Source organism: Indicator indicator, chromosome 34, assembly GCF_027791375.1.
Source record: "Indicator indicator isolate 239-I01 chromosome 34, UM_Iind_1.1, whole genome shotgun sequence".
Taxonomy (NCBI): domain Eukaryota; kingdom Metazoa; phylum Chordata; class Aves; order Piciformes; family Indicatoridae; genus Indicator; species Indicator indicator.
The window spans coordinates 1,066,607-1,081,630 of NC_072043.1; the positions used below are offsets into that span (position 1 = coordinate 1,066,607).

The 15,024-nt window shown below is 57.2% G+C and overlaps 1 protein-coding gene across 1 annotated transcript in view; it reads right to left on the reverse strand.

Moving 5' to 3' along the window:
- Positions 1-15,024, reverse strand: part of DSCAML1 (DS cell adhesion molecule like 1) — a 116,149-nt gene that overhangs the window by 14,225 nt on the left and 86,900 nt on the right. The window contains exons 8-16 of the mRNA XM_054395599.1: positions 14,229-14,501; positions 10,461-10,739; positions 9,842-9,961; positions 9,534-9,710; positions 2,768-2,967; positions 2,033-2,129; positions 1,808-1,936; positions 771-938; positions 585-655 (exon numbers count right to left, since the gene is read on the reverse strand). Coding sequence (XP_054251574.1) covers positions 585-655; positions 771-938; positions 1,808-1,936; positions 2,033-2,129; positions 2,768-2,967; positions 9,534-9,710; positions 9,842-9,961; positions 10,461-10,739; positions 14,229-14,501 — 1,514 coding nt within the window. The remainder of the gene's footprint in view (positions 1-584; positions 656-770; positions 939-1,807; positions 1,937-2,032; positions 2,130-2,767; positions 2,968-9,533; positions 9,711-9,841; positions 9,962-10,460; positions 10,740-14,228; positions 14,502-15,024) is intronic.

Genomic DNA, 15,024 nt, shown 5'->3' on the forward strand with positions numbered 1-15,024 from the left:
TGCCATTAATCTGCTCTCCCAGTGCTTGAGGGGAGTCAGGAGGCAGAAGTTGGAACCCTAAATTTATTGACTCACCACTTCATAACTCCAGCTCCTAACTTCATAATCAATTTTAGTTTTCATTATGCACCTTTGGAAGAATAAATCTGGTTCCAAATCTTATTGATCTCTGCTCTCACACTTGCAGCCCACAGCCTCAGGTTTTATGGCCTCATCCTCTCACCCTGCCATGGACACCTCATGAGATAAGGACATGGTTACAAGTTGATTAAGAAGGACCCCCTGTGATGGAGCTGTGCACCTGCCCTTCAGGTTTTCATTTTCAAATCACTGAATGGCTAGGGTTGGAAGGGATCATCCAGTTCCAACCCCCTGCTATGGCCAGAGACATCTTCCACCAGCCCAGGCTGCTCAATGCCTCATCCAGCCTGGCCTTGAACATCTCCAGGAAGGGGAAATTTTGCCTGGGAATTTCTTCCTGGGTCCCAGGACAAGCTGCCAGCACAGAGACTTGGGATGACCTTTGGTGCTGCCCAAGCCCCTGTGGGCAGGGAAAACCCCAGAAGCATCCCAGCCCCACTCACCTTCCAGGTGACCTGGATGCTCTGGGACGTCATCGGCTGCAAGGTGACATCCATCGGTGGCCCGTCAGGAGCTGTGGGGAAACAGAGGCAGGAGAGCACGTTGAGAAGCAGCAGGGAGAGAGTCCTGAGCAGGAAAACGCTCAGCTGAGGATCCTCCAGCCCCAGTGGCCGAGCTGGGAGCAGCACCTGCTTCCTCTGTGCTGATGGTCAGCTCCTTGCTGGGCTCGCTGCGGCCGATCTTGTTGAAGGAGTACATCCGGATGCTGTAGACAGAGGCTGGGTGCAGGTCCACGATGTTGGCCTGGTTGATGGTTGGGGAGATGTTCCTTGTGGACTGCTTAAAATCCCAGGAGTCTGGAAAAGCAGCAGAGCGAGGCAGGAGGGTCAGCACCCAAACCCCACTGCTCCCAGAACAGGTCCAGAGAAGGGGAAGGGTCTGGAGAACAGGACTTGGGAGGAGCAGCTGAGGGAGCTGGGGGAGGTTAGTCTGGAGAAGAGGAGGCTGAGGGGAGACCTCATTGCTCTCCACAGCTCCTTGAAAGGAGGTTGCAGGGAGGTGGGTCTCAGTCTCTTCTCCTTGGTATCAGGTGACAGAACAAGAGGAAATGGCCTGAAATTGTGCCAGGGGAGGGTTAGGTTGGAGATGAGGAAAAATTTCTGTGCTGCAAGAGTGGTCAGGGATTGGAAGAGGCTACCCAGGGAGGTGGTGGAGTCCCCATCCCTGGAGGTGTTCCAGAAACCTGTAGCCATGGCACTTGGGGCTAGGGTTTATCTGCCACGGTGGTGTTGAGTTGCTGGTTGGACTCAATGATCTCAGAGGCCTTTTCCAATCCCAAACAATTCCCTGATCCTGGGGTCCACAGGAGCAAGGAGGCCATGCTCAGGTAGGTGAAGGCCCCAGGCACCTCCAAGCTTTCATCCCCAGCCCCCATGGGGGCTTCCCCCTCCTCGCTGCTGTTTGGGTTTGGCTTCTCACAAATATTGTCTCCTTTAATATTCCCTTTCAAAGGCTTCCACCCAACAGAAATTAACATATTTCATTACCGCTGCTCTCTCTCCTTTTTTCATCAAAGGAGCTGGGATGCAGAAGATTCCCTTGGAGGCAGCCCCGCACCTGCCCACGCAGCCCAGCCCGGGGCTGCAGCGGCCACAGCGCAGCCCCCGGCCCCAGCGCTTGCCAGGAGCTGGCACAAGGCGAGGAGGAGATGCCAGGCAGCACCCACCTGACTTGTTCTTGTACTCGATGTCGAAGCCAGTGATGATGCTGTTGCCATCGAACCGCTGCGTCCACCGCAAGTTCATGCTCCGAGCTTTCACCTCGCGGATCTCCAGCTCCGGTGGGTCAGGGGGCTCTTGGGGGAACACGGGGGTGGCAGGTTAGGGATGAGAGGCAGAGAAGGCCCATCCTGGAAGCAGGAGGATCCTCGTGGTGAGGTTTCAAGGTGTACCTTGGACGGTGAGCTGGATCAAGCCTCTGTCCTCCCCGTAGGAGTTGATGGCGTGGCAGGAGAAGAAGACAGAGTCGCCACGGTCGGCTGGTTTCAGCTGCCAGCATTTCAGGGGGAGGAGAGGAACCACTTCAGCCTGAGCTGTCCTGAGCACCATACCCTGAGCACCATGCCCTCACCATCCCCCAGCATCCCAGCCTGCTGCCAGCACTGTGGAGCTGTGCCCATGAGGTAGGTCACCCTCCAAATCCCAGTCCTCCACCTTGGCTCTGCGCTGATAAATGATTCTTGGAGACAGCCCTGCAGAACCCCTTCACCAGCAGAGCCTCTCCTGTAGGCAGCTGAGATCCGGTGCAAAATCCAGAGGCTTGCCACCACCAGCAGCCAGTGGCTGGTTTTTAATTGGGGTAATTAAAATTAGAAGCCTGGCTCCTTGCAGGGGCCCAGGGCAGAGCTAACTCTTACACCAGTTGTAAAAGTCCAGGTGCTGGCCAGGTGCTTCTCCTGCAGCCTGCTGTGGCTGGGACAGACACAACCAGAGCATGGAGCCACTGCAGCTGCAGTTTCCAACACCCCTCCCTGCCAGCCCTGATTTTGCCATCCTGTGTCACACCCAGTGAGGAACACGCGGGGACCACCACCACCACCCTTCCCGAGCACCCTCTGCCCCCATATCCACCAGGCAAGAGACACCCAGCAGCCTGGGGCTGTGCCAGGCCCCCTGGAAACCCTGACCTTGAGGGTAGAGATGACCTCATCGCCGTTGTCCTTGGTGGTGATGGCGTAGCGCATGTTGCGGTCGGGGTCGATGACGGTGTCCCCCTTCTCCCAGCGGATGATGATCGGCCGCTCCCCCCGCGCTGTGCAGTTCAGCTCCTTGGTCTGCCCCTTGATGGCAATGGTGGTGTTGGGGTGGGAGGTGATCATGGCAGGGACTGGTGAGGAGGCAGGAGGTCATCACAGGATTGCAGGATGTTAGGGGTTGGAAGGGACCTCTGAAGGTCATCAAGTCCAACCCCCCTGCCAGAGCAGGACCAGAGAATCCAGCACAGGTCACACAGGAACACAGCCAGATGGGGCTTGAAAGTCTCCAGAGAAGAAGACTCCACAACCTCTCTGGGCAGCCTGCTCCAGGGCTCTGTGACCCTCACAGTCAAGAAGTTCCTCCTCATGTTGAGGTGAAACCTCCTGTGCTGGAGTTTCCATTCATTTGCCCTTGTCCTATCCCAGGGTGCAGCTGAGCAGAGCCTGTCCCCTCCCTCCTGACCCCCAGCCCTCAGATTTTTATAAAGATTTATCAGATCCCCTCTCAGTCTTCTCTTCTCCAGACTAACCAGCCCCAGGGCTCTCAGCCTCCTCTCACAGGGCAGTGCTGCAGTCCCTTCAGCATCCTGGTACTCTCCATTGGACTTTCTCTAGCAGATCCCTGTCCCTCTTGAACTGGGGAGCCCCAAACTGGGCACAATATTCCAGATGAGCTCTCACCAGGGCAACATCCGCCCAGAGAGCTAGGTGCCACCCGTGGGTGCCCAGAGAGCTAGGTGCCACCCATGGCTGCCCAGCCCCAGCAGAGGTGGCAGATGCCGGGGGGGGGGGTTTCCACCACGAGGCCATGCAGCTCGGAGCGGCATCGTCTTGGCTGCGTCAGAGAGCTCAGGATCATAAAATAATGAAGCAGATAAATTTTATAATGCAGAGCATTACAGCAGGGCAGACAATAAAGCGGCAAAGACAAATAAGCCGGCGCAGGCCATAATGAAGAGAGAGGCTGCAGCCAGGGACGCGCAGGTATGAATTATTGACTAAGGTTTTACACTCCCGAGGATGAGAGGAAGAATGTTTTCCATCACAGATTTGCATAATTCACTCCTAGAAACCTGGGCAGAATACAGAGTGGGATTGCACAGCGGCCAGGCTGCCTTTGCACTGCAGATGCCACAGATAGGTGGGTTTGGGGGTTTGGTCTCAGAGGTTTGTTCATTTTTTTACCGTAGATATCCCAAGAGAGAATCATGGAATTGAATTGTGGGATGGCTTGAATTGGAAGGGACCTTAAGGATCAGAGGAGGCTTAAACTGGAGATCAGGGAAAATTTCTTTGCTGCAAGAGTGGTCAGGGACTGGAACAGGCTGCCCAGGGAGGTGGTGGAGGCCCCATGCCTGGAGGTGTTGAAGAAACCTGTGACCATGGCAATTGGTGGCCATGGTGGGGTTGGGTTGCTGGTTGGACTCATTGATCTCAGAGGGCTTTTCCAACCCATACAATTCTATGATCACCTTGTTCCAAACCCCCTGCCATGTGCAGGGACACCTCCTGCTAGCCCAGCTTGCTCAAAGCCTCATCCAGCCTGGCCTTTAACACTTCCAGGGATGAGGCATCCACCATTCCTCTAGGCAAACCATTCCAGTATCTCACTATGTGCTGGAGGATGGTGGGGGGAGGCCCCACACCATGCTCACCACCCAACTGGGCTGCAGCACCCACCATGGGCACATCCAAAGCAGTGACTGCAGCACAGCCTTGGGGCACCACAGATTCCCAGCTTGTACTGTGCTGGAAGGGACCTTCAAAGGTGATCTCATGCAGCCCCCAGCACAGCAAATCTCTCTTGCTGCCAGCAAACACCCCCAGCCCTGCCACAAAGCTGCTACCTCCCACTTGCACTCTGGGGCCACCAGCTTAGCCGTGGCACTGCCATGGAGGTGGGTGCCCAGCCAGTGTGAGAAGCAGACTGGAGGGGCAAGGGCAGGCTGGGTAAGGCAAAAAGAGAGAGAGAAAAAAAAAATGTAATGCATAAACAAACAGCAGCGCCGAGTCCCGCGGTAATGTATGGTAATGACAGCCGCAAAGGCAACACACGCTGCTCTAATGGGGCACCAGAGGCTCTAATGAGCTACAGCTCCACGCCTGGCACTGCCAATGTAATTCAATTAACAGCCAAGGAAACCTCCTCCTCCGGATCTGCTGCTGTTTGTGGGGTGCAGGGCAGGTACCCACGTGGCATGGACAGAGCGGTGGTGCCCAGCCTGGCTGGTAGTCCTGCCCGGGGGGAGCATGGTATAGAGATGGCAAAGGGGTGGGATGTTGGAGAGCCATAGAGACACAGAAAGAGAGTGTTGTTTGGGTTGGAAGGGACCTCCAAGATCATCAAGTCCAAGCAGCAACCCAAGAGCAGTGCTGGGACTTGTGCTGATATCAGTGAAGCTGCACCTCAAATCCTGGGGTCAGTCTTGGGACCCTTGCTCCAAGAAGGACACTGAGGGGCTAGAGCAGGGCCACAGAAGGGCAACAAAGCTGGGGAAGAGCCTCAAACAAATCTTGTGAGGAGCAGCTGAAGGAACTGGGGTTGTTTAGCCTTCAGAAGAAGCGACTGAGGGGAGATCTCATTGCTCTCTGTAACTCATTGAAAGGAGGTTGGAGCCAGGTGGGGTTGGCCATTCTTACATGCAACAAGTGACAAAAAACCAGCAAATGGCCAAAATTTGTGCCAGGGGAGGTTCAGGTTGGATATTAGGAAAAATTTCTTCCCAGCAAGAGTTCTCAGGTACTGGAAAAGGCTGCCCAGGGAGGTGGTGGAGTCACCATCCCTGGAGGGGTTTAGAAGCCACGTGGATGGGGTGCTGAGGGACAGGGTTTAGTGACAGTGGCTCAGCAGCAGTGGTGGCACTGTGAGCTCTGGGTGAGCAGTTGGGCTGGATGATCTCAAAGGTCTCTCCCAACCTCAGTATTTCCATGGTTCTATGAGAGGCCACCTGTCATTTAGCACCCAGGGACAGGAGGCTGCTTCCCTGCATTCAGCCTTCACTTGGTCCAAGCTGGAAGCTTGGCCATGGCCACAGGGGCCAAAGGGGAGCAGAGCCCCACAGGGCTGCGATAGCCAGGGGGCATCAGCCACCTTCCTGGCAAGTGGCAGCCCCAGGAGCAGAGCTGCTCCATTGCAGGCTCTGCTCTGCTGAAATGCACTTACTGATGTTTGATTAAGCGGAGCTTCCTAGATGTAAACATTTCCACTTCTCTCAGCTGCTGGGTCCCGGGGGAGCAGCGTGCAGTCCGCAGCGAGGGGAGCAGCAACGCAAGCCCAAAGGAAACCCCAACCAGCTGTGCAGACAGTGCTGGAGGGGACACAGAGACAGCACCCCCGAGTGCTGCCACCCAGCACCTGCTCTGCTGCTTGTGGAGGGACAGCATTGCTGGGACTGACCCTCCAAGGGCTGCTGGGGGCTGCTCCAGGTTGCCCCAAGCCCCCCAGCCTGGCTGCAGAGACAACAGGAACGCTGGTTCCTGCCTGCCAGAGCATCAGCCAGAGCCCTGCTGCTGCGCAGGAGAGCTTGCCTCTGATGCCTTCTGTGCCTGCCCATCCTCCCTGTGTCCAGTCCTTTGCCAGTGCTATGCCACACTTCCCCCCTGAGCCTTGTTAACACGGCCCTGACACCAGGCTGGTCCTGCTTGCTGGGCGCAGATAAGGCTGGTGACAAAGGGAGGCTTGGCATGTTCTGCCATCCCACACCCGACTGGGCTACAAGCCATTGGTGACAACCGAATGAGAACGGTGACAAGGGTGACAAGGGCTGTGTCTGCCTCCCTCACCCCCCTCCTTCTCGTTGGGAGCCACCTCTGGGATGCTAATTTGGTTGCACCTACTGCAGCTCTTTCTCTGCTGATGAGCTGAGCTCCACCTGAAGCAGGAGCTGAATTCCCACAGCAGGGAAGCAAACAGTCCTGAGCTGCCACACAGCCTGTGCCCCACCTGCGGGCAGCTGTGTCTCTCTGCCAGCCCCCTCTTCAGACCCATGCCCCCAGCCACAGCAGTGTCAGGGAGAGCTGAGCACAGGTCTCCAAGTGAGTGCTGCCCACCGTGCCTCTGCGTGCCACCACCCCAGCAGCCCCAGCACAGCCTGCAGGGCCCCCCGAGGGTGTGTCCCTCTCCATCCCACACTCCCTGCTCTCGACACCCAGGTGGGTGTGCAGCCATCTGCTAAATGCCATTTATCATGCACTGGTAGTGCCCTCACCTGCGCCCACCCCCCGGGCACACACTGCCGTCCTCCAGCATCTGCTGGCTTCACAGTGCCCCTCACCAGGAGCTAACCAGTTCCTTTCCAGAGCAACGGTGGCCATGTCACCGTGGCTGCCTGCACCCAGCCAGGCACTGGGGGCTGAGCAGAGGATGGGAAAGCTCCAGGGTCACATCTGCAAGCTGGTACCAGCAAAGCTGGGTGACTTTCCTTGCCCACCACCTAACAAAAGCCATGGAGCTCCTCCTGGCACTAGGAGGTCCACAGATCCTCGGGGCCAGGACCACACACACTGGTCTGCATCATAGCTCTTTGAAAGGATGTTGGAGTGAGGTGGGGTTGGTCTCTTCTCCCCAGTATCAGGTGATAGGACAAGAGGAAATGGCCTGAAATTGAGCCAGGGGAGGGTTAGGTTGGAAATGAGGAAAAAATTTCTTTGCTGCAAGAGTGGTCACGGATTGGAACAGGCTGCCCAGGGAGGTGGTGGAGTCCCCATCCCTGGAGGTGTTCAAGAACCATGTAGCCATGGCACTTGGGGCCATGGTTTGGTGGCCATGGTGCTGGTAGGATCTTGGAGGTCTTTTCCACCCCAAACGATTCTATAATTCCATGATTCCATCACGAGGCCATCTCAGCCCCTGGAGCCCATGATGGCAGTGTGTCCAGGAAGGGGCTGGGGGCTGCCTGCCCTGGCTGCTCCCCTTGCCCACCATGAGGCTTTGTTCGGGCTGTGATTAACTTTCCCTTCAGCCTGTCTGCAGCGCTCTGACTTTCCAGGAAAGCCGGCGCTGATCTGGCTGTAATTGGCTGACATTTCACTAAACAAACAACCGCCCCCCCCCTCGAAACGAACCAAAACAAAGAGCTCCGCATCTCGCTTAATTGGCTGTGGCGCTTCGCCGGCACAGATTCATCCCCAACCTTTTCAAAGGCTGCGAGGTCTCCAGGAAATGGAGAAGCCCGTGCATAATAAGGTTACGTGCTCTTCAAGTCAGCAAGCAACCTGTCCTGGGATGCAATTAGGGCAGAGAGCAGGGACACGGCAGCAGATCCAGCTTCCAGCCTGCTGCACGCTCGCCCGGGATTAATCTCCTCGACTTTGTACCTGGCCCCCTTGAAGTGCCTTGTTTGAAGTGGCTCGTTTGGACTCATCAGTCGGTGGGAGAAATTAACCAGCTGACAGGGAGGGGAGCGGAGCCACGGGAAAGCAGAGGCTGACAGGGAGGGGGGAGAAGCCCTCAGAGAAATGCCTGCCGCTGCCAGAAAACGCAGCGATGGCTGGGGAGGGGATGAGGGGAGGGAGCTGCCTGAGCATCGCTGCTCTCCTTCTCTTGTCCCAGGTGACTCCCCAGGAATCAGACCCCCACTGGCACACACTGGCACCTGGGGAACGCTGTGCACCCCCTGCCCAGGGGGCAAACAATATGGTGGTGGCTCCCAGGGCTTCATAGAGTGGTTTGGCTTGGAAGGGGGCTTCTGGCCTTGAACACCTCCAGGGAGGGGGCATCCACAGCCTCCCTGGATAGCCTGTTCCAGTAACTCACCACCCTCACTATCAAGAATTTCTTCCTCATCTCCAGTCTAAATCTCCCCTCTTCCAGCCCAGATCCATTCCCTCTCATCCTGTCACTCCCAGCCCTTGTCAAAAGTCCCTCCCCTGCTCTCCTGGAGCCCCTTCAGTTACCAGAAGGCTGCTCTAAGTTCTCCCTGGAGCCTTCTCTTCTCCAGCCTGAACAGCCCCAGCTCCCCCAGCCTGTCCCCACAGGCCCCTTCTGGTCCCACTCCAACAGTTCCATGTCCTTCTTGCATTGGGGTTCCCAGAACTGGATATAGTACTCCAGGTGGGATCTCACCAGAGCAGAGGGACAGAATCACCTGCAACCCCCACCTACTGTGTGCCCACATCCCATGGGCACGGACAGGGCTGAGCTTAGCCCTGCTGAGCCCAGCCCTGCCTCCAGCTGTGCCAGAGCTGCCACGGGAGAGTGAACGATGAGAGGCTGGCACCCTCTTCACCACCCCCTTTGTGAGGTTTGAATGCTCCAATCCTAACAACCACGGAGGAGCTGGGGGATAATGCAGCCTGCTGAGAGCCACGGGAGAGGAATCCAATGAGCAGCACAGCTCAGAGGCAGCGCCTGACAACACTTCCCAGCCCAGCCCAGCCCAGGCGAATTAGCCCTGCGAGCTCCTTCCCGCCAGCACGATGTCCATTGATCGCTGGGTTTATTAAGGACAAAGTGCATTTAATAGCAAAAGGGAAGCAGGTCCCTGGAGGATGGGGATCAATGCCCTCCCCGTGCCCTGCTCATTGATCCCGGGGATGTGCGGTGCCGGGGGCAGAGCCACGCTGTACCCCCTGTGCTGAGGAGGAGGGGGCTGCACCAGACCAGGTTCTGCTCACAACGCCCCCAACCCGCAGTCACAGCCACCTTCACCAGGTCCCCAGCCCCTTTTGCCATCGTGGCATGGCCCTGGCTACTTACTCTTCACGGTGAGAAACATGGACTTGCTGATGTCCGTGCCCACGCCGTTGCTGGCCTGGCAGAGGTAGTAGCCAATGTCCTCCTCCAGCACATGGCGGATGAGCAGGGAGCTGTTGGGCAGGATCTGGATGCGGCCCGTGAGGGGGATGGGGTGGTACTGCTGCGGGTTGCCGCTTCCTAGGAGGGCACAGAGACATGGAGCTCAGCCAAGGCAGAGGAGCACTTGGGAGGCCTAATGCTGCCATACCAGAGGGGGCCTCTCCCCAGCCCCATGGAGGTGCCTGGGTGCTGCTGTGTCTCATCCCTACCTTTGGCATGTTTCCACATGACTTTGGGAGGGGGGTACCCATCGACAGAGCAGTTCAGCACCCCAGCTTTGCCATAAATGCCATCTTGGTTGTTGGGTTGCACCACAAAGCGAGGAGGCACTGAGCAAGTGGAGAGAAAAGACAATCACCAGAGCAAAAACCCCACCAGCTCCTCACAACTCCTCCCTGCCCTGCTCCTCACCCTGCCAGCCTGCTTCATAGGATCACGGGATCAGAGGATGTTAGGGGTTGGAAGGGACCCCTGAAGATCATCAAGTACAACCCCCTGCCAGAGCAGGACCAGAGAATCCAGCACAGGTCACACAGGAACACAGCCAGATGGGGCTTGAAAGTCTCCAGAGAAGAAGACTCCACAACCTCTCTGGGCAGCCTGCTCCAGGGCTCTGTGACCCTCACAGTCAAGAAGTTCCTCCTCATGCTGAGGTGGAAGCTCCCCTGCTGTAGCTTCCATCCACTGCCCCTTGTCCTGTCCTGCTTCTGAGGTGCTCTTGCAACGAGGGACCAGCGTCCTCTCCCTCCAGCCTTGAAGTTCTCCCTGCTCCCTGCCGTGCTGGCTCTCATCACCACCCACCCCCCACACCCAGGGCCTGGCACGCACCGCGCACGATGAGCTGGCGCTCGCGGCTGACAGTGGCGGCGGCGTTGCTGGCAATGCAGGTGTAGTTGCCATTGTGGTTGAGGGAGACACTGGAGATCTGCAGGGAGCTCATGAACTCCTTGCTCTCGATGGTGACTCCGGAGCCAGAGAGGATGACGTGCCCGTCCTTCCTCCAGGTGATGTGGATGGGCATGTCCCCGGAGGAGACCACGCAGGGGATGTAGAGGAGCTGCCCGATGGAGGCTGGTGGGAACTCGAAGGGCTGGATCAGTGGAGGGACTGTCAGGGGAAGAAGCAGACAGCACACTTGAAGAGCCCATCCAGGGACAACCTTCCTCCAGCAAGGAAGGGCTGCAGCAGGGCTTGGGGGAGATGCTTCCCAGGAGGAGGAGCAGCCCAGAAATTAAGGCTGGCTTTTGTTTCCACCAAGAATACGGCCAGGGAGAGCAGAGGCTGCTGCTGAGCAGAGAGGACAGCAGGAAGACATCTCCCATCTGGCAGGGCCACCACACTAAGAGCAGGATGGAGAAACATCTACCTCCCTGCGCTGGGGAAAGCCCTGGCCACCCCCCACCCAGCCGAAATTCCACCTCAGCATTTATCTGCTTGTGGAAAAGCAATTATTAGATGGATGCTTTTCTTAAAGGCCCTGGATTCCGAACCAGCCATTATCTTTCTGATAACTTAATTAGGCAACCGCAGCCTGGCTCTGGCAATGCGGGAGGGGGAAGAAAGTGGAGAGAGGGAGACAATTAGCTTAACAAGGCTCAGCACCTGGTAGATGAGATCCTCTTTCCGCAGTCTCTGTAATTAAATTAGCAGGCTGCCAATTGTCCCCTCGGCAGAAACGAGCTGCCCTCTCCTGCGGGCTCCCCGCACTGCCACGCACGGCCCTGGGCTCCCAGCTCTGCCCTGGCACAAAGGGCTCCATGCCAGGGCTCTGCCCAGACTAGCTGGGAGCTCTGTGGAGCTGGGGGGCTGCTGGCCACCCCCTTGAGCTGCTAACCACTGCAGGCAGGGCTGCTGGGTGCAGGCAGGGCTGCTGGGTACAGGCAGGGCTGCTGGGTGCAGGCAGGGCTGGCTTGCCCCTTTGCCAGCCACAGCGACGTGGCTCAGGCTGCCAGAGCCATGGAGCCAGGCTGCCTGTTTTCCATAATTAATGAATAATTAATTGGGAATGCACTGCAGTCTATTGCAGAGCAGGGCTGGGCTTGTGGATCCACGCCTCTCCAAACATGCCCCATCGGCCGCTTCTGAGCTGCCAGTGGAAGGACACAGAAGAGCCTTCCACAGAGGAGGTCTCCCCTGCCCAAGCTCCCCACAGCCAGAGCTTGCTGCAGCAGCAGATGGCACCACACAAGGGTCTCTCTGCCCATGGTGCCCATCCACATAGCCCAGGACAGCACCAAACCCACATGTGGTTCGTCAGAGCCATGTTCCCACGTGCCATGGCCACGTTTTCTTGAATGCCTTCAGGGGTGGGGACTCCACCACCTCCCTGGGCAGCCTGTGCCAATCCCTGACAACTCTTTCCATAAAGAAATTTTTCCTAATATCCACCTAACCCTCCCCTGGTACAATTTCAGGCCATAACCTCATGTGGTGGCCAGGCACGTGTGGCAGTAAAAGCCTTGTGGTGCTCCACACCACCCTGCCCTCCTCTCTCTCCACAGCTCCATTTACTTGCCCCTCTCCATGGAGCTGGCTCTGACTCTTCTAGGGCCTTGGCAACTTTTCCCACAGGGTTTTTATCCCTGGAGCTGGGCATAAATCTCCAGCAGCTGTGCCATGGGTGGGATGAAGACATCTGGCTGTGGCAGAGCATCTCCAGCCGCTCGCCTTCCCCAGCCTGCCACCGGCCACTAATCACCGCAGTAAATCCTGGCTGGGAAGGGTTTGCTTGTTGTTGTCTCCCAGAATACAAACCTTGGCTGAGCTCCAGCATCCTGAACCTTCTGATGGCATCTCCTGGTGCTTCAGGCACACACAGCCCTGTAGCTGCTCTCTCCACACCAGCCCTGCCTATCTTGCTCATCCCAAGAAGATCAGCATTGAGTCATGGAACAGTTTGGGTGGGAAAGGACCTTTCAAGGTCAGGTAGTCAAAGCCTGGGCTTTGACTAGGTCTAGGGGGGGCCTGGATTGTAATGGAAATGTCCCCAGCAGTACCCTATCCCCATTCCCCCTTGTCTTTCCCATGGGACTCCTTGTCAACAGGGAGTCTCCATCCTCCTGATAGCCTCCCTTGATGCACTGCTCCACGGTGATAAGGTCTCCCCTAAGCCTTCTCTTCTCCAGGCTGCACAAACGCAGCTCCCATCCTTTCCTTGCATGGAGATCCTCCAGCCCTCTGACCATTCTCCAGGCCCTTCTCCACACACTTTCCAGCCTGTCCACATCTTTTTTTGTGGACCAAAACTCACTTGCCTCCTACTTTTGCAGTGAGCAGAGCAGGGCTGTCCATGCCCTCACTTGTAGACCCAAGGGGAGAGAAGCCCTCCCCAGCCACCCTCAGGTTATCCACAGCCTCCTCTTGCCTTCACAAAGCCTTGCAGAAGAGCCTCAGCTAATCAAGTGGTGGCATCTCTAATCAGCTTGATGTTCTCTCTTGCTAACCTCATTCCTAATAAGAAAATGGTGGCTGGGAGGGAAGGGGAGGGGAGGGGAGAGAGAAGGGGGGGATCAGAGGAAAATCCAGCCCACAAATACCCTGCTGGGTGAGCCCCAGACAGGCAATTGGCTGGCTCAGTGCCTGGCGTGGCTGTGTTTGCCGAGATCACTTACTGCCCACGCCACGCCGGGCACAGGCAGAGGGGAGCCAGCAGGGCTGGGCACGGGTAGAAGTGACCAGGCAGGGCTGGGCACGGGCAGAGGGGAGCCGGCAGGGCTGGGGACGGCAGATCCGGGAGCGCTGTGTGCTGCCGGTGCAATCTCAGCCAGGCACTGGGAGGGAAAGCATCCGGCTCAATTCATTAGGACTGATAGCTCCCTCAAAGGGGCTGAATAATTGATGGCCTCCAGAAGCTTTTAAGATGTTCTGTGCGCTCGCAAGACCCAGGGTATTATTTTTTTAAAAGCTAACACACAGAGAAAAACATGGGTGAAGGTGATCCGAGCAAAGGTTAGCTGCTTTAATCCGTTGTGTTTACACCGTGCAGCCTTGCTCCGTGGCTTGTCAAAGGAAATGGATACGGCCCGGCATGGGGTGGCTGCGGCTGTGTGGGCACGGCCAGGTGTAGCCACTCCGGCAGGAGCTGAACCAGCTCGGTGGGAGCTGAGCTACCATTGGCACGCTCTGCTACACTCCTCTGCCTCTGTCCCACAGAGGAGATTCACAGATTGCGTCGGTTGGAAGGGACCCTGAGAGGGCATCTGGTCCAACCCCCTGCAGGCAGCAGGGACACCTCGAGCCAGAGCAGGCTGCACAGGGACACAACAAGGCTGATCCTGAATGTCTCCGGGGATGGGGCCTCAGGCACAGCCTTGGGCAGCCTGTGCCAGTGTCTCCCCACCCTCACGGTGCAGAACTTCCTCCTTATGTCCAACCTGACTCTGCCCTGCTCCAGTTTCAAACCATTGCTCCTCATCCTGTCACTCCAAGCCCTTCTGAACAGTCCCTCCCCAGCCTTCCTATAGATCCCTTTCAGATACACCAATGCAGCTCTAATATCTCCTTCTCTTCTCCAGGCCGAACAGCTCCACTGCACAGGATAGATGCTCCAGCCCTCCTGTTCCCATTGCCCCCAGGATGGCCTCTGCACCTGCTCACCTTTCACGGTGACGTGGACACTCTGGCTGATGGAGAGCTGGGGCTGGATCAGCACACTGCACAGGTACTCCCCTTCGTCCATGCCTTTCTGCACATCCATCAGCTTAAGGGTCCCGTTCTCAAAGACCACTTGGCGGTGGTTATCGGGCAGCAGCAAAGAGTCCTTGTACCACTTGATGGAGTAATAGGGGTAGCCAATCACCCTGCAGTTGATGAAAGTGTCCCTACCGGCTACTGCCGTGATGTTCTTCATGGCTCGGATGCTGGGGGGACCTACATAGAGGGGAGGAAGGAAGAGGCAGGCTAGGTTAATTCCGAAGGGCAGGCTGCTTGCATGCAGAGCTGCTGCTGCTACTTCAGAGAGAGCTTCACAGGCAAAGGAGGCAACCAGAGGTTTAGGGTGAGGAGCGGACTGGGGCTCCTCCCTGAGCCTGCGTGGGGAAAGCTGCTCAGCAGCTGCACCCTCCAGCTCCAGCTCCTCACCCACGCCTGCGACAGCTCTGAGCGGCAACCTTGGCCCCTTCACCGTGACCAGGCTCCAGCCAGCCCCACCCTGGATCTCAGGGTCAATACGTCAGTGCTGGGGTAGCTGCACCTGCAGACACCACTGCTGCTCATTGCAGCGGGCTGGATGGTGTCTGGAAGTGCCTGTGCAGTAGCAGCTGTGACCACCAAACACACCACTGTGACCAGAGGAGCTCTACAAGAGATGGGGAATGCTCCCCCCAGGCCACAGCTGCTCTCTGCCTCTTTTAGGAGGAAACTGTCTGTGCTGTGCCAAACATCCTCGACAAGA